The sequence below is a fragment of the Orycteropus afer genome, unplaced genomic scaffold (assembly GCF_000298275.1).
Source record: "Orycteropus afer afer isolate SDZICR_OR568_19922 unplaced genomic scaffold, OryAfe1.0 scaffold00001, whole genome shotgun sequence".
NCBI lineage: Eukaryota > Metazoa > Chordata > Mammalia > Tubulidentata > Orycteropodidae > Orycteropus > Orycteropus afer.
Window position 1 is genome coordinate 23,490,868 of NW_006921588.1, and position 18,709 is coordinate 23,509,576.

At 47.9% G+C, this 18,709-nt stretch overlaps 1 protein-coding gene across 1 annotated transcript; it reads right to left on the minus strand.

Moving 5' to 3' along the window:
* Nucleotides 1-12,434: 12,434 nt before the first annotated feature.
* HOXD3 (homeobox D3) lies at nucleotides 12,435-15,444 on the minus strand. The gene is made up of 3 exons (XM_042780566.1): nucleotides 15,210-15,444; nucleotides 14,958-15,161; nucleotides 12,435-13,192 (listed from the first exon to the last, which is right to left on the minus strand). The coding sequence occupies exons 1-3, from the start codon at nucleotides 15,442-15,444 to the stop codon at nucleotides 12,435-12,437; spliced, it is 1,197 nt and encodes a 398-aa protein (XP_042636500.1).
* Between the last annotated feature and the right edge of the window lie 3,265 nt (nucleotides 15,445-18,709).

An 18,709-nucleotide genomic window follows, 5' to 3' on the forward strand; every position in this document is an offset into this window, starting at 1 on the left:
CTGAGCTGGTTCTTGACTTACTCAGGTTGGAAGTCAATATTCTGGTCATCTCAGACTCAACAAACATTTGCCAAACAATTACTGAATGAAGATACTCTGTAGAGGAGGTTAGGCTGGGACAAATGGTATTTTCCAACCAGAGGGACAAGGGATTCGATTCTGGCACAGGGCTTAGCTGTGTTATAAGTCTGCTCTAGAAGGATTTGAATCTGTAATCTTTAGAAGAGAGACTGGAAGATACTGGGGAAAGTGTTGCAGAAAGATGTGAACATAAAAGTATTTTAAGTAACTTTATAGTTTGTCTCTTAATGGGTATGGGAAAAATTTCTTACTAATTTTATTACTTGTTCAAACCTTGGATTCCCGCAGGTCACTTGCTGTGCTGGGTCCTGATGCCATGAGCTCTCTCTCAGCAGGAGGTGACAGCAGAAAGGCCTGATTGCCAGGTCTTGTTTGAAGTAGGAATGCTTTGAAATCTCTCTTGTCTTGTTCACCACAGTAGCCACCCACTGCCCCTCACCTCATAATTATCTTTCTCTCCCATTCTAATCACAAGCTTTTTTTTTTTTTTTTTTCTACACACTGAAGTGACCAGAGAGTGACAGTCTGGTCTCTTACATATTTCAAGTTGTTCTTAACATGTCCCTTTTGACCACCATCCACAAGCTCCACCCAGTTACCCTTTGGAGATGCTTGAGTACATGCAGACTCTTAGCTCCACAGTCCCAAAGCACAGAATGTCTCTTGCATGTTAAAAAAAAGAAAAGGAGTGTTTTCTCTTAAGCTACATTTGCAGTTCTCCACAACATCTCCAGATATCCCAAAATGAAGGTGAGGATGAAAGGGATCCTAATGACTGGAATTCAAAATCTGTTGGAAGTTTGATTTCCCTGTAGAAAAGTTTGAGTGCTGTGTCTTTCCTGAGATCTTTGTACATGAAAGTTTCATATGCCAAGTCAGTGCCTGGCACACAGTAGATAATACCAGTTTTCCCTTGTGGTCAGAAAACAAATGTCTGTTGGACAGAATTAAAGACTGAACAGAACAGAGTTTCTTCACCATGACTAATACTGGCTAATGGATATTCTTAGGTTATTGGCTCCCAAAACCCCAGTTAGTGTAAGAAGGAATCACCATAGAAGCTGGTTTAGAAATGCAAATTCTTTGGCCCAGAGATTTTAATCCAATAGGTCTGACTTGGGAATCTTTATTCTTAACAAGCCTCTTGAGTGATTCTAAAGCAAGGTTCTTCAGAACCACCCTTTGAGAATTTCTACTTTAGGAGCTCCAGAGGACCATGGCCATGGTTCTAAGAGGGCTCCTGATGGCACGATGAGAGATCATGGCTAGCTGGAGCAGGAGTATACCTGAACATTGTCCAGAAGTCTGGTGAGTGGTAGAGTAGGGACAGAGAGGTCAATGTCAAGGTCAAGCTTAAGTCTACTTGGGCTGAAGATCCAGAAAATATCTTTAAGAAGTGGTCAGTAGGATTTCCTCATGTTTTGCTGATAGTACATGATTTGCAGAGCATGCCCTCTTCTGGTCCTTGCCACTTCCCTAGCTTGGTTTTAATGGTTCCAGTTAGGTAGGAAGTGAAAGGGATTTGTTTCTTCAAGTCTCTTCAGAGCAAGTTTAAAATGGTTCTGAGGCAATGGGATGAAGGAAGGCATGGGAATGGTGGTCTCAAGAGGTGCCAACTCTTTTCCTTTCATCTCTCCCAGTTTGTCTGGAGTGAACATCTGAGCCACAGGGATCCAGAGGGAAGAATATGCCCCTTGGCCTAAGTTTTAACCCTTCATCTAGCTAAAGGCTGACTTTTCACAGCACAAGATGTCAAAACTAGAAGGCACCTTAAACATAAACTACTTTTCGAACCCCTCATTTTAGAGGGGGAGTCACTTTACCCAGGGGTTAAAAGGCTTGTATCCAGGATTACAGCTCGGATCTCCTGACTCTTCCAGTCTGCAAAGATGGAGGAACGAGACAGCCACTCCTCAGCACTATGGTGGGCCTTGACCCAGAGCAAGCAGAGCAGTGTTCCAGGTGCCCTCATTTCTAGGAGATTCAGTCTGTGAGGCCCTTTGGAGGCTGACTGGGAGGCCTGCTGCCCTTCTTTGGGATTTGTTTACTAAATCCATGCCCCTGACTTCTGTAGTCTCATCTTGTAAGAGAGGGCAGAGATGACTTGTGTCCCCACCTCTTCCACTACCAAGCAAAGATAAAGGATCCTCTGGTTTCCTTTGGCTACAGTTGGAATTGGAAATACAATCTCTGGAGGCTGATCAACATCAGAGGGACAAAACAAAGCAATGTCCCTAGATTAATTTAGTTGGATAGAGCAAATACAAATAAGGACATGACTCAACACCCACGCAAGCACACCCAGGTCAGTTACAGTTGTACTGATTTTTTTTTTTTTTTTTTTTTTTTTTTTGCTCCTTTATTCTTTGGGTAATAAATTTAAATTTACCTTGTTCAAGATATAAAGGGTACAAAAGGATAAAAGTGAAAAATCTTTCTTCCACCCCTGCCCCCACCCTTTTTTTGTACAGGCAACCAATTTTATTAGTTTTTGTGTATCTTTCTAGAGATAACTTTATACCTATACAGTCCAATAGATATAAATATCCCCCACATTATTTACACAGATTTTGGCATATTAGACTCTTGCATCATGCTTTTGCCCTATTGTACCATGCATATCATTCCATATAAACACGTACAGAAGTTCCTTGCTTATATTTAAAACTTTATAGTGTTCTGCTATATACATGTACTACAGTGTATTTAGTCAGTACCTTACTGATGGATATTTAGCTTGTATTTAATCTTTTGCTATTACAAACACATGTTCAAGGTTTTATGTATTGAAAAATTTTTCTAGAACTGAAATTACTGAATCAAAGTGTATGTTCTCTGCTAATTTTGATATATATTGCCAAACTACTCTCCATGGAAGTGAATCAGTTTACACTACTACTAGCAATATATGAATGAGAATGCCTGTGTCCTCACATCCTGGCCAAGTCAGTGGGATAATAATGTTTTGTTTTGTTTTTTCATTTTTGCAGGCAGTGGGATAGTAATGTTTTGTTTTGTTTGTTTGTTTTGTTGGGGTTTATTTATTTATTTATTTATTTTGGCCAATCTGATAAATGAAAAAAATAATACCTTTTATTGCACTCTGTAGGGTCACTGGAGCTCTGATGGCAAGTGCCTAAGGCATTTGACTGCTAACCAGAAGGTTGGTGGTTCAAACCCAGCAGCCACTTCATAGAAGGAAGACTGGGCAATCTACTTCCATAAAGATTTACCACCTCAGAAACCCAAAGGGGGTTGTAGGAGTGGCACTGTGTTTTTTTGTTTGTTTGTTTGTTTGGTAGGGTCACTTTGAGTCAGAATTGACTCGATAGCAATGAATTTTTTTGTTTGTTTTTTAGACAGTATCACCAAAAATGTCACATTGTCCATATTACTTAATCATTTCATAATCCTATTTTAATACCGACACAGAACAGCTAAACAACTAGGTATAGTCACATCCAATGTAAAGCGCCAAAGTCAGATGTTCCCCATTCTTTCCTCTATGCTACATGGGAGCTTAAGGAGGTTGAAAGAGAGTGAGTGGTTACAAGCATTCCCTGAAAGACACATGACATAAAAAAGCACAGAAGCTTTTTGACATCTACTTAAAGGCCTCCTCTTTAGTGGTCTGCTGCTACCGAGACCACATTTTTGCATGGATCCCCTGGAGAGTACCCCTGGGAGAAGGGAGGAGCACTGGGGCTCTGACTAACAATCTGATCTGCTCTAGTAGTGAGCACAGTATCTGGAAAGCAGTAGGATGTTGTTGTTACCGCTCATTTCCCTGAGATTTATTTATCACTGGCCCCCTAGTATTTTAAATAGTGTTTAGCATGGGCAGGGTGTCGCTAGGTCTTAGGACACATTTGAACCTGGTGACCATAACAGTACCTAACACACACACACACACACACACACACACACACACGCACTGCTCTTAATGATAAACCTATGAGGTAGATATCTTTATTGGCTACCTCACTGATGATGAAACTCAGGCTCAGAAAGATTAAGTGAATTGTTAATGATCTCACAGTTTATCAGGAGCAAAGCAGAGCTATAAAATCTAGACCTAAAACTAAATTCATTACATTCCCCTGCAGAGTGTTCTCTTCTCTCTCCTGTATTCGTCATTTCAGTGAATGGCATGATCACCCACTCGAGTCCTCAAAATAGAAGCCTAGGTATTAACATCCACAGTTCCTCTCTCACTTATCCAGTTGGTCACCAAGTCCTGTGCATTTTACTTCCCAAATGTCTCTTCAGCCTTATTATGTTAATTTCTCTTGCAGTAGCCTGTTTGTGTATGTGTGTGTGTGTGTTTAGTTGTTGTTTGGGGTTTCGTTTTGTTTTTTGCATCCTGTCTCCCTTTCCCCACTCAGGTACAGTATTTCCAGGAGTTAATTTCCAAATAGGTTAACTTCACATCCCACCTTAAAACCTTTCATGATTCCCTGTTGCCTGCAGAGTAAGTCCAGGTTTCTTAGCAATGGACCCTGTGCAACCTCTTCCTATCCAGGATGCCCCACTACAAAGTATACTCCTTGTTCCAAGTCCAGACTATATTCTTTCCTCCTTCCCTGCTTTCCATGCACTGCTCCCTCTGTCTGGTATGCCTTTTCCTCCTAGGCCTGGAAAACCCCTATACTTAAGGCACCCCAGTTCACCTCCTCTGAGATCTGAGAAGCCCTTTCTTGACACTGTAGTACTTACTTGGTGGATCCTTCTCTTTGATCCAGGAATGTTTTGACCACACCACAGTTACAGCATTTGTCACAATGTTTTGGGATGAATTATTTCTTTCCCACACAAGGCTAAAGGAAACAAACCATTAGTGGTACATCTTTGTATCCCACAGTCCGGCAGAGTGCACCTAAGCTGTTCAGTCGGTGATGGTGGAAGAAAAGCAAGGAGGGACAGACTCTGAACCAAGGACCAAAACCAAAAAACCAAACTCACTGCCATCCAGCTGATTCCAACTCATAGTGACCCCCGTTGGATTTCGGAGGTGGTAAATCTTTCCGGAAGTAGACTGTCCCATCTTTCTTCCACAGAGGTTCTGGTGGGTTTGAACTGTCAACCCTCTGATTAGCAGTCAAATGCCTTAGGCACTATGCCATCAAAGCTACAAGAACAGTAGGGCCAGTATTTTACTCACTCATTGAGTTCAAGACATTGTGTGAGCATTAATGACTAGGTGTATATCTCCATAGCAAATAATTTCCACCCAACATGAGAGAGAAGAGGGGAGGGCTGGATGGAGGGAGGACAAAACTGGGACTTTCTGCCCCTCAAGGGCTCCTTCCTGTGGGCTGTGGCAACCCATTTAACTTAACTACAGCAGATGTCATCTAGCAAAAAGGTAAAAAGGGGGCTAGGCCAGAACTTTCTTTGAATTTACAAAGAGAAAGCCTGCACCACTCCAGAGAGGTTATTCACCACCACCCCACACAAACCCTCTTGCCGTCCAAAAACTTGCAGTTTAACCCTTTATGTTGTTTCTAAAATGAACCCAAAAGAGCTGAAGTAAAAATACTTCAGTCTCTCACCCCCACATCAGAAGAGGGAAGAAAGTTGTATCATTGTGGTTCCTGTTTTGAGTATATTTTTCTTGTTTTAAATAGCATTCAAGTTTACTTTCAAGTTCAACAGCTGACTTATCCTGCTTCCCCCCACACAAATCCTCCTGCAGGTAAATATGGAAACGATACTGATTCAGCCTCTCTCCTGAATTCTAGTCCCTCAGGACATCTTTTTTAAGCTTTTGAATAAAAGTGTCTGCAGGGACCTTTGACCCATTGGGATTTTCCTTGCCTTGCCTTCTGAGATGGATTCCTTCCTCTCCGGGGGTGGAGCAGTGCCTAACTGTGTCACTAGGGCCAGCACAAGATTTGTGTGTTGGGGAAAGGGGAGACGCAGGGTCATTGGCAAGGGGCTGTGTGACTGCAGGAGAGTTGGGAGGGCTCTGGGCAGCCAGCCCGAGTAGTCCGATGACCGGGTTGGCGGGCGGCAGTGCTGGCCACCTGAGGTGACCGGCCGGCCGGCCCTTCCCTGCGGCATCACGCTGCAGAGCGAGGGCTGGCTGCGCCGCTCCGCAGCGGGCGCGGGGCGGGTCGCGCCCTCAGTTGCGCTCACCTTGTGTGCTTGCGTCTCCTCGGCTAGCGGTTTCTGGTCGGATCCCAGCTGGCCCAGACTTCCTCCGAAGTAGGAGGAACCGATGTCGAGCGAAAAGTGCACATCGGGTGATTGATGAACTCTTAATAGGACCAACCTCTCCCGCCCCCCAACCCTAGACACACAGACAAATCCTCCATCCAGCCCCCTCCCCAAGCCTCCTCGCGGGCGAGAGGGGACGCGACCGCCAGCCGGTAGGGTGATTAACTCACCGTTTGTCTTTCAGAAAGTATTTTAGTTGGCTTCAGGAACACCCACCCACCCCTACCCACAGCCTCGCCTCTCCCGCGCTCTGCAGACTGCGTCCTGTCGCAGCGTGGAGAGCGCAGAGCGAGCTCGCGTCACATGGCGGCGCGGGCCGAGCCGGCCTTTGTGCAGCGCGCTGCCCCAGGGAGGTGGCGCCTATTGTTCCCCGCGGGGGGTGGGGGAAGAACTCAGACTCGGGGTCCACGCCAGCCCCCTTCCCAGAGGGTCCCAAGATCCGAGGACGGGTAGAGGCTTCCTTTGTGCGTTCTCTGCAGGCGGCAGAGCTGGCTTCGTGGCTGCCCCGACGGGCGGGAGACGGGGTTGAGAGAGTAGTACTAGATCTGCAGGCCGATGCAGCCTTGAGCTCAGCTCAACCCACTCAGCACAGGCAGAAGAGCAGGGGCGAGTTTGTAGGACACTGCTTTGAACAATAGAGCCATCAAACGGCCTTCTTGCATCTCCACAAGTCAGGGGCACCGTGCTCCCCTCCTTCAGAAAATCCCTGGCTGGACAGGTTATCCTAACCTGGTTTTAGACCTGTTTCCAGGGGTAGAAACACTTTTCATGTGTACTAGGGATCTCCATGAATCCTGATTTAAATTAGCATCTTCTCCTCCTTGGGCCCTTACTAACGTTAAAACCCTACCACTTTTGTGATTTTCCAGATGTTCTTCCAGAAAATGATCCAGACTAGCTATAAGACCAATCAAGATACTTTGCCACAAGATCAAGGACAAAGGGACTAACTAACTCAATAAATCCTACTTTGGAGACCTCCTGGTGTTCCTTCACCTGCCTCTGCTACTCCAAGCGGACACCCATTTGCCTTGGCTCTTCCTTCATGCGTGGAAACCTTTTGTTCTCCATGATTCTGGCTGGACCTGGCCTGAAAGTGAGGCTTGGGGTTGTCTTTACACTTTTCCAACCTACCAAGGTGTGTGTGAGACCTCAGGGAAATGTCTAGGAAGGAGTTTAGGCCTGGTATATAGATTCATTTGCCAATAACCTTGGACCCCAAAGATAGTCATTTGTATCTAGGGAAGAAGACAAGGGAACAGTGAGAAGTAGGATTTCATCCTCTGTGATCTTCTCCAGTCGCTTTCCACCACCACCGCCGCCAAGGTCCTAAGTGTGGAGGATTCATTGATTGTCTTTTTCGCTCTACCCAGGCCTTGTGGAGAGAGATCTGAGTGAGCCAATCCACAAAGGTGGTAAGGGTTTTGCTGGCAACCCAGTCGCAGCTACCCATATCTGAAGAGTCTAGGGTATGCTCACCAAGGTGGTAGCCAGACCTGCTCTGGGTAGTTGCAGTGCCCTAAAGTGATCAGGACTGTGAGGCCTGAGCCTTCTGCCTCTCTTGGCCTTTTTCATAATCTCACAAATTTCTGTTCTTCCTGTTCTGTTCTTACAGTTTCTGAAAGAAAGACCAAAGCAATGCCAAGAACTCCCAGATGAAGAGGACCCTTCTAGACCTGGAACTGGGATTAATCAATTCTTGCCATCGGAAGGAAAGTTCAGCTAATTCTCAGGATAAAGTCAAAACAGGCCTGTGACTGTCCCTCGAATAATGAAAGTGTAGACTAGCTTCTGGCTCACTCACGTCAAACAGAGGAACACTTTATTAGAATGCAGGGACACTTTTATTCACACATACACCCACACCCATCCTCTTCACCCTCCCTAATGAAAAACCTCAACAGATGGAGAGCATGGCCTCCCAGCATACTGGCTGAGAAGATGCACTTCACTCAAGGGCCAGTCAGCTAGTACAGACTGGGGGAGGGAGACGGGACAAGCAGCTGGTATAGGTAATCACTATCTTTTAATACTCCTTACAGATGGAAATTCGAAATACCTTGTTCAGCAAGGTTAGCAGCCTCTGGGGCCTCAGAAACCAATTTGGCTGATATGTGTCTGATAGGGACTAGGCTTGGGCTGCATCGAGGGGAAAGTACTAGCTCTCAGTTCTCCCTCACTCTCATTTGAAAGCCTGTACAAAGGAATGGTACAAATGGATAGTTGATGATTCTGTCAGAGGTGGATTTTCCCATCAGGAACCTGGATGAGGCAGAATATATACTTAATCGCCCTTCCCTCCTTTCTTGGGGCCAGGACTACTTTCCAGGCCTTTGCTCAGCATCTTCCCCATTTCCTCTCGTTAGCCCAGTTGGGTCCTTGGACTGGAGGCTAGGTTGTGTGTTGCTGCTGGTTGCAAGAGCAAAGGCAAACTCTCCTTCTACCCTGAGTCTCTTACCCCACTCCCATCCCTACTTGCAAAATGGCAACTAGGTCATTCCAGCCTCCTCACCTGTACCTTAGGGGCCTTAATTCATATTTGATAACCTGGAGGAAAGGACCAGAGGCACCCAAATGACTGCCACCCCCAACCACGGACCTGAGCTCCTGGCCCTGACCCCTTTCTCCAGGCCTCAGAGGCTCCACCACCCCCCTGAAACCAACCTCCCGCAAAGCGGTCTCTATTGGAGGAAGAAAAGAAAAAGCAGAGCTGGGCTCAGCCTGAGCCAGAGAACCATTTCCTCCTCTGAGGCAAAGGAGGTAGACCTCCCAGATGCCAACGGCTGGGGTTGGCTGTCTTTGTGTGGCCTCTCCAGCCGCGGAGCCCTTGGGAAGCTGCGCACACAATGGTTCCGCCGCTCCCGGAAGGCCCTTGGTCCTTCGCTCGGCCGCGAGGGACCAGCAGCCTCGAGGGCTTGGTATGCACCCCTGTGTCCCCTCGTGCCAGGCCCAAGGGAGAGACACAGGCTAGGGGGTGGGTCTCCTTCCCCTGACAAGCCCCCTCCTCCCGCTGCAAGTCCACCCAGGAGGGGAGGCCCAGGCCCGGGGCGCCACGGCGAGCCCAGGCTCCCCTCCCCCACTTTTCCTCTCGGCTTCTCGCAGACCGAAGAGAGAGGAGGCGGGCGCCGCCACCATTAGGGAAGCTATTGTGACCTTCCCTGGCGGAGCGGGAGCCCAGCCGAGTGTGTACCGCCGGCGGTGGCGGGGGAGGAGGCGGCTGTGTGTGCAGACCTCGTGCGGAGAGGGTGGCGCTGGGGAATAAATAAAGCTCCGCAACCTCGGGCAGTTGGGCCCTTCTCAAGGCGTTTGGTTGTGTTTAGACTCGGGTGCTTCCTAACACTAATTGCAGGCTCAAAAGGAGCGGGATTTATGGCGAAGGCCAAGGCGACTTGTTTATAATTTATGAAGTTTTAAATGGCTGTGCCGCAGGACCCGGCTCTCGCCCGAGCGCCGCCTTTGTCCGGCCCCCTCCGCATGCCTTGCCGGCGGCCGCGCGGGAACGCGCCCTCCGGGACTCGCTGCTGCCCCCACTGCCCCCAGTGAGACCGAGCGTGCCGGTCACATGACCCTCACGCCTATGGCAGAAACAGGTCCAAGCCATTTTCGCGAGCCTCAGGGACCTGATGGTTTGGAAGAAAGCCCCCGATTTGGCTTAGCGAACCCCCAATACCTCACTGGAGAGTCGTGCCTTGGGATGACGGCAGAGGCCTGGAGAGGGAGCCGCCAACCCTTCACTTGCTTGGCGCCTAAGTGTGAGAGGAAGCTGATGTCAACCCGGCTAGACCCCGTTTGAGGTCTAATCCTTGAAACCCTAAGCCTCAGATGACACTTGGGCCTGCCTTGCAGATACCCGCAGACTCAGCAGATACTCCTGCGGTAACATACAGCGCTGGAAAACGCCTGGAGCTATGATGCATTATGTATTTTTATTATTATTTATGGTAGGAAGAGGAGATGAGGGAAAATCGGGCTGAATCTAAACAGCCTGACAATTCATCTATTTAATATTTAGCTGGTTAAGAAAGGTGGTTGTAAACCCTGCATGGCAGGGATCTCTTCTTTGATTTCCCTAATAGCTTAAAAAGTAATTTCTTACAAGACAATAAGAAATTCTGCCTATGGATGCAAATTTTATAGAAAACAATTTTAAGCCTTGAAAGTGGGTAAAATATGCCTTCGATTGAAGTCATTTATTCTGCGGATACATTTCTACACGTATACTTGAAACCTGCTCCGATAAAGTGAAATTTAGCAAAAGAATAGTCCCCTCCCGCCCCCAATCTAACATGCCATTTTGAAAACAGCACAAAGGAACAAGGAAACTAAATATTATTTTGAGCCATCATTATTCAGCCAAACACAAACATCCAAAGAGAAACGAGTGTTGTTCCACCAGAAGATTAGGAGTTAAATTATTTCCACACAATAGGAATTTCACCTCGTGTCACTGGGGGATGAAGTAGGAGTTGCATTATTTGTCAAACCGAATAGAGATGCGTGGGCAGACTTTGCTGAAATACAAAAGAATTGAACCTTATCTGAAGGTGCCTTCCAAGTGCCCCTCCCAGAGAAGCGAGTGTAAGTTGCCCGCCCCTAGCTAATGCCACACTAATATTTACAAAGTGGTTATAAATCCTTGAAGACACTCTTTTGCCCGTTTTGTACAAAGAAACAGGAGTAAACAAAGTGTTTATACTTTTCATGTTCCATTAATGAAACTTTTATTACTTTACATCGTGAGGAACGTTTGTTTTATTCAGAAATGAACCACCGACCACCACAAAGGGAAAAAATTTAAGACAGCATTTCCTAGAGAAAAAGCTTAGGTGCGCGTCTCCAAATGACCGTGTCTTTTTCTGCACCTTAGCTTCTTCATAGTTCAGTCCTTATGTCGTCTTCTCTTGTGTCTGGTCTTTGATTGTCAATTTTCTTTCAAAGTTTATTTTTTATTACTTAAGGAGAAAAGTGAGCTCTGACCTCCCAATGTAAAGGGATTCTAACAAAGTAGATTTATGACTAGAAAGAGGGCGGTAGAAACGGCAACAGCGCTGGGAAAAGCCCTACCCAAATCATCCCACCCAGAACGATTTTCTGCTTTTGCATCTTCAGATTTGCTTTCTTACTGTCAATTGCTGGAATGTAATAAAGTATCCCCAGAACCAATGTGTGCACTGAATTTCAAATAAATTTTAATTTTTTTTCAAGGGTCAGCCTCTTTCAGAGCCTTGTCTAGGGGGATAGTGCTAAAGATAAAAGCAGGGTAGTATGCTTGCAAGTGTGCGTGATTAACACAGATACACTTCGGACTGGGAAATTTTTTTTATTCTAAATATTTCTTCAAATAGTACCAGACAATTTGAAATCAATAAGCTGTGTCGAGTGGTGAGGGCTGCGGCTGCTGAGAAATGAGTAAAGGGTGTGTACCACGCCACGGGGCTGCCTGACTCTACCCAGGAAGGACAATTTGCGGTCTTAATCCTTTACATCAACTACAAACACCAGCCACAGTTACAACTGTTCAAAACTACTCTCTCAACTAGTTCAGACCAAGGGGACTAAAGAGGTGAAATTGGCCCCTGCGGCCTGGGAGCGCGTTCCTAAGCTCGGCTGGAGGATTTCTACAAATATACACATAAATACATTAAGACGAGGATAAATAATCGGGAAAACGAAATGACTCGCTTCAAATAATAAATACAGATCGTTGAGTCCGATGCAATCCTTATGGGACGGGAAGGAGCATATAAATTAACGTCTCCAAAACTAAGCTAGACGCGGGCCAGGCCTGGGCTCTCCGGCCTTTGGCCCCTCTGCAGGGCGCGCCGCCGTTGAGTCTCAGACTTACCTTCGGGACACCATTACCAGATTAGAGTCCCTCGGTCCGCTGTATATGGCACTGTCAGGCTTACAGAGGAGGATCCTTGCTGTTGATTTATGGCGAGTCACCCAAAGGAGGGCACGCCCGGAGTGGAGGCCCGGTCGCCTGCGTCTCGGCCACTGGAGGCTCTAGACCCGGGAGGCGGCGGCCGGGCCGGAGCCGGGGAGGGGGTCACCAAGCCGCCCCGCGGGCCCCGCCCGCCACCCCCACCACCAAGAGAGGTAATTGCGCCGCGAGTTCGATCCGGCGGCGGCCGCTACAGATGCGTCAGTTTGGGGGCCTCTGGCAGGCGTCCCTGAGACGAGTGGTGGGCCGAAAGATCTGTGTAGGTGGGATGAGGGTCGCACGGTCCGTGGTGGTGGTTGCCGGGAATTTGCGCGGCGCAACTGTAGTCCACGCTGGCCGAGGACGGGTGCGAGAGGTGGCCGAGGTTGAAGACGGGCCCGGACGCGGGTGCCATGGAGTCGACGAAGTTGCCGCCCACGTACACCGGACTGCCCTGCAGGTTGGCGCTGCCGAAGCCGCCGCCGTTGCTCGCCATAGGATGGGGCTCGAACTCTGGCGCCGCGTAGCGCTTCTGTTGCGGCAGGCAGCTGCTGAGCGGCGCCGTGTAGGCGGCCAGGCCGTACATGTTGGGCTGTGATTTGGCGAAGGCTGGCGGCGAGGGCGCGTCGTAGGCCAGGCCCGGCACCGGCGGCAGCTGGCCGGAGTAGGCCACGTGGCCCGCGGCGCCGCCGAGCGGCGGGCTGCGCTCCGGGGACTGGCCTGCGGGCGAGTGCAGAATGCCCTTGGCCTTCTGGTCCTTCTTGTACTTCATGCGCCGGTTCTGGAACCAGATCTTGATCTGGCGCTCGGTGAGGTTCAGCAGGTTGGCCATCTCCACGCGGCGGGGCCGGCACAAGTAACGATTGAAGTGAAATTCCTTCTCCAACTCCACCAGCTGCGCGCTTGTATACGCCGTGCGCACCCGCTTGGACGCAGGGCCAGGCGGGCTCTTGTCCTCGCAGCTCTCTCCTGGGCAGGGAGGGAGAGACGGGGTGCGCTGAGCGAGATAGATGGGGAACACCAAGGACCGAAGAGAGGTGCTTCTCGGGCTCCCTCCTCTTCCATCCTTCCCCCACCTCCAAGCCCTGCTAGGGTGGGGGAGGGACTCTTGAGAGGTGAGATTCCGAGAAGGAATTCATTCCCTCAGGCCTACTTATTACTCTCACCTGAAACCCTCTCCCTCTTCTGACTTGTGAAGTTCGATCCATTCTGCCTACCCGCTCCTTCCAGCCTAGCCCACTATCCTGACCCAAAGGCCATGGAGGACTTTAGTGAGAGACCAGGAGCACCCGGGCCAGACTGCATTGACCACTGCTCTCAGGCGCTGCTGCAGAGAGGGAGGCAGTCTCAGCCTGGCGAGGAATGGGGGTGGGGATCTTGGCATCCCACTCCAGCCCAGCGGCACCCAAGGGCTCTGCTCTCAAAGGCAGGGAGGTGGTAAACCATGAAAATACTGCCCTAGAATTTTAACTGGCACCCAGAGCCAGGCTGCCAGCATGTTGAGTATTGCAGTGCTAGGAGCAGCCTCAACACTGGCTTCCACCATCCTGCCACCTCTCAGCTGCTTGTCCACTCCCTCCCTGGGAAGACAAATGGATTTCTTTTGGGAGGGAGGGCCTGGGCCTGCAACTGAAGAGGGAGGGGCAGGAGAAGGAGCTTGAAAGCTATAAGACACTTTCCACCTAGGAGCAGCAGCCCCCTCTGCCCCGACCTCCTGAGCATAACAGAAACAGGAGAACCGATTAAAAAAAAACACACATCCCAGGACTCAAACTAACCTGGACCTGGAAGCAGGTTCATCTACCTGAAGATAAACTACATCAGAGAACACACAAAGCCTCCAGAAAAGTCCAGGAACCAAGTAGCCTGAGCAGAGAGAATGAGCAGAACTCAGGGCTCCTGGCACTGCCCATCCTTTTCTCACACACCCTACAGAAGAGCTTCTTAACTCTAGGGTCTCATCTCCCATCCCCACGGAGAGAGACCCAAGGTTGTTCCTGTTTCAGAGCACACCAATTTTCCCTAGGTCATGCCACTCCCCATTATGGATGTATGGGGTGGGGAGAATTGGACCTGAGTGGGCCAATCGGTTATGACTTGAGAGCCCTGGAGTCTGGCTCCTTGAGTTTAAATCTACCACTTTATAGTTTTATGATCTTGGGTAAGTCACTTATCCTCACTAACACTGGGTTTCCTTATCTGTAAATGGGGATGTTATCATATACCTACCTCAAAAGGCTATTTGGGAAATTAAATGAAATAGTACTTGTAAGACACTTAAAATGATTCCTAACATAAGCAGCGCTTAATTGACTTTACTTCTTATTCATTCAAGTGAGTGGAATTCATGTGATAAGGGCTATATGACCACCCCAGCTTGTGAAGGGCTGTTGGGTAGAAAAGGAAGCTGAGTTATAACCAGCAGCCTTGGAAAACATATTAGGAACAACAGGTATAAGGAAGAGCTCTCTATTAATAACTGGGAGACTTGTCTGGCAATGGCAAGTCTGGAATGGAAGCGGAGTGAGCACCCTATCACTGTAAGGGTCTGACCTCCATCAGGGAGACTAAGAAGGAAAAATATTTCTGCATGAATGGCAGCTTAGACAATATGGCCTCCAAGGTTGTACTTCCAGCCCTGAGTTTCTTGGTTCCTAGGTGAACTGGGCTTTCTGGGGTCAGTCTGGAGGGGACTTTGGCTAGTGGCCCAGGGGTGAGCCCCTCAGAGAGCTACCTGCAGAGGTACAGCTGTTCTTCTGCTTGGAGTTTTGTCGGGACTCTTTCATCCAGGGGAAGATCTGCTTGCTGATGGTAGCTGAGGAGCCAGAAGCACTAGGCCCACCCTTGGTCTTCTTGGGAGGCACCCCACCGCCAGGATTGGAGGGCGATGATGGGGGCAAGGTTGGTGGTGGAGGAGGGGGTTGTGGTGGCTGCTGCTCTGAGTTCAGACCTGGAGGCTGGCTGCCACCCCCCCCACTCTGGCCACTCCCTGTGCCAGGTCGCATGCAGCTGCCATTGAGTTCAGCCCCTTTGTGGGCTGGGGCTCGAAGAGGTGCAGAGTTCTGGATGGAGCAGGCTGAACCTGGGTAATCAGTGTCCAGTGAATTAGCAGGAGGTGGGTAGGGCTGATGAGGGGCACTATAGCCATAAGTGTCAGTGGCTTTGCTGTAGCCATAGCCTCCAAAGAGTCCTGGGTTTTCATAGTAAGCAGCCTTCTGCATTGTGCACTCAGGAAGTTCCAGGGCCTGCTGACCCTGCTCAAATAACATTGACTGCCACAGTCTCCTTCACTGCCACCTCCAGTGTCTACCAAATCTTGAGAGAGAAGCTGAGCCAGCCTCAGGCCCCAGGTAACCTGCCAAGAAGAAAAGTGAGAGGTCCCAGAGGGACTGTCATTGGCAAGACCAGACAATATAGAAAGACAAGAGACAAGCCCCAGGCTCTGTGCTACCCACCCACTTCACAGTGTGTGGGAAGGGATGGGTGGGCAAGATGCAAGTTCTGGGATTTTGTGAAGTTCAACTTACTTGAACTCTTGGAAAAATTAGAAAAATTTCCTCTTAAACCAAAGAGAAGAGCTATCATTTCTTTAGTTCAGCTCCAGCCTAAGGAAGGGACATTTTTTCCCTCCTCAGGTACAATTTTCTTGCCCTGTGATTGTCAATTTAGCCTTGTACCTGCAGGGAAAAGCCTTCTGTCATCATAAGTTTTAATGGCTGATTTCCTCACTAGACTGCAAGCTCCTTGTAGGCAGGGCCTGCACCTTATTTTCATCTGTATATTTCTAGCATCCAGCCCAGTGTCTGACATGTAATAAGTATGCAATAAATGCTTGTTGAATGAGTGAATAAAGGAATGAATCAATTGATCATTGGGTCATCTTAGGGTTTTGAGTGGAAAAAGAAGCTCTATACCATATTCAGAACAGCCAGAGTTCTCAAAATTAAATAAATAAAGTATCATCCCCACCTGGTTTCAAAATCACAGCATCTTTCACAGAAACCCAGGTTGTCCACTTCCCAGTGACAGCATGAGAAGCAGCCCAGTTCAGTACTGTAGGAGGTACAGTGTCAAAAACTAGAAGATGAAAACCAAGAAGAGGACTTAAAAAGACTTCCAGAGTTATTTTGAGGATATGAACATTTTTTTTCTTTCATCTGTATTTTTCTAGAACCTTGACACTATCTTCCCACTGCTTTTAAACGGATACAAGTAGAGACAGGTAAAGAGGTCTAGAATTTGAAATGCATAGTTTGAATGAGCATAGGAGAGTGGAGAAATTTTTATATTGTAACTTTATTTTTACCTTGGATCTATCATATAGATATTATTATTGACCTCCTCTCTGGATCATCTATTCTACCCCACCTCCCACCCAACCCATACCCAATGAGAAAACCTCTCATGACATGATGAATGGACCCAGAATTCAAACAACAATAACAACAAAAAGAAAAAAATCTAAGAAAAATTCTACCCTTTTGTGTCTCCTGACTCTTGATGGAGTTTTCTCTTCTCATCCCCTACCCTTTCTCCTCAAAGGCTCCTCAGAAGTTAAAGTATAACTACTATCATTCAACCACTTTTGTCTATTTTATAAAGAAAACTCACAGGTCAGCTCCCTGGTCTAAATTCTTGATCTCATCTTTAGGGCAACTTTCCTTCCCAGAAACTCTTTGTTTCCATTATGGTCATCAAGACAGACCATATTATCTAGAAAGTTTATGTAGCTGAATGGATTTGACCATCCCTCCAAAGCCACTTCTCCATTCAATCATTTTCCTTCTCACTTTCACCAAAGAGTCTAACCCAATTTTTAAAAATTCAAATTTTTGGAAATTAGTCTTTGTTTAGCAGCATTATTATCCATTTAATTTCAAATATAACTGAATATGCCATTTATCTTGATGAGAGTTAGGCCCTTCACAATGAGATACTAGGATGGTATGTTTTAGGAATTATTTGTATTGTTTTTCTTAAATATATGAAGTTAGAACATCCACCTAACAAGCTAGACTTAATATTCCTTTCCATTCATTTTCTATATTATTCTCTGAATATTAAAGTGATTGAATATCAAAGAGACAGCAAAATTCCCATTTTGTGACTGATATTTATATGGATTTGTCCCCAGGCCAAGGGGCCAAACATTTGGGGTTTGGTTAAGTGGTGGGACTTTCCTGGGATTCTGTTTCTAGTCTTAAACCTTAGACCTTCTGGATGTTTAAATGGTCACATTTCACACTCAGACCACCAGAACTCAAACTGCTGCTTCTGTCATTCCATGTACAACTATGAAAGCAAAACATTTCTCTCCTGCTCCACCCCACACACACACACCCACGCTCCCGCCCAGGTGAACCAAGTTTATCTTGATAGGTGCACCAGTCACACTAAAATTGCTTCTTTAGGAAGTGATCAGGTCTTTGGGATGGATGGTTTTACATACACATTTATGCTTGTGGCATATTCTCAGAAAAAGCTCTGTATACAGAACTCCAAAGGGCTAATGCTTCCTTCTGAGAAGCATTAGCATTCCTGTTCTCCAGCCTCTGTTTTCATCGTTTTCAGGAATTTTGAGGCCAGCTCGCCACTCTAATGTCTGTTTCCCCGTGAGCAAAGACAGCAACGCTCCCCTCACGAGGAAGGGCTTTGCAGCCTCAGAATAAATTCAGCTCCCCCAAAGAAGCCACCTCTCCTAAAACAAAACTTGAGACTATTGTTGCAAAAATGGTAAAGGGCCTTACTTCTTTCCAGAAATCCCTACTCCTTGTGAACTCTGCTTGAACCTAAAAAGCAGGAATGGGTCATAAATCACTTGGACAATGGTCAACTGTTCAGTGGCTCATCTTTTCCATCACCCCCCCCCCTTTTTTTAAGCTTTTCTCCCCCCAGACCCCCCCCCCCGCCCCGCCTATAGTACCTTTGCTCTTTGGGGCTCAGATCCCAAATGCCCAGGGGTGAAGACCGCCTGTGAAGGGGGAGGGGACGGTCGAGCAGGACTCGACATTACTTCGAAGTCCTCAGTGGCCTTTTCCTCTCACTCCACCCCTCCACCCTCCAGCCGGGGCAGCCCTGCTAGAACCCCAGCAGGACAGTCTCTGGCCCCTCCTGGGGAACGGGCGCCAAACGGGGTCTGGCTCATCCTTCCTTATGGCTCCGGGAAGTTCCCCAACTCAGCTCCGAGGCCCAAGCCCAGGCTTGCGGTGCAGGGCCAAACGGGCCTCAGCCAGAAGGCAGGCGGCCTGTGAGCCACCACCGCCAGCTTTCCGGGTCGCGCCGGCCCGCCGCGCCTCCGCAGCCGCCGAGCCCTGATATTTGCTCACTGCACTTAATTCTGTCCGGGATCAATACCTAATATGATACCGAATAAATAAAAAGCGCTCACAGCGGCCTGGGGACGAGGTTATTAAGCAGCTGGAGCTCTCACGGTGCATATCAATGCACCTGTCATTGTGGTTTGTAACAAAATTTATGACTGCAAGC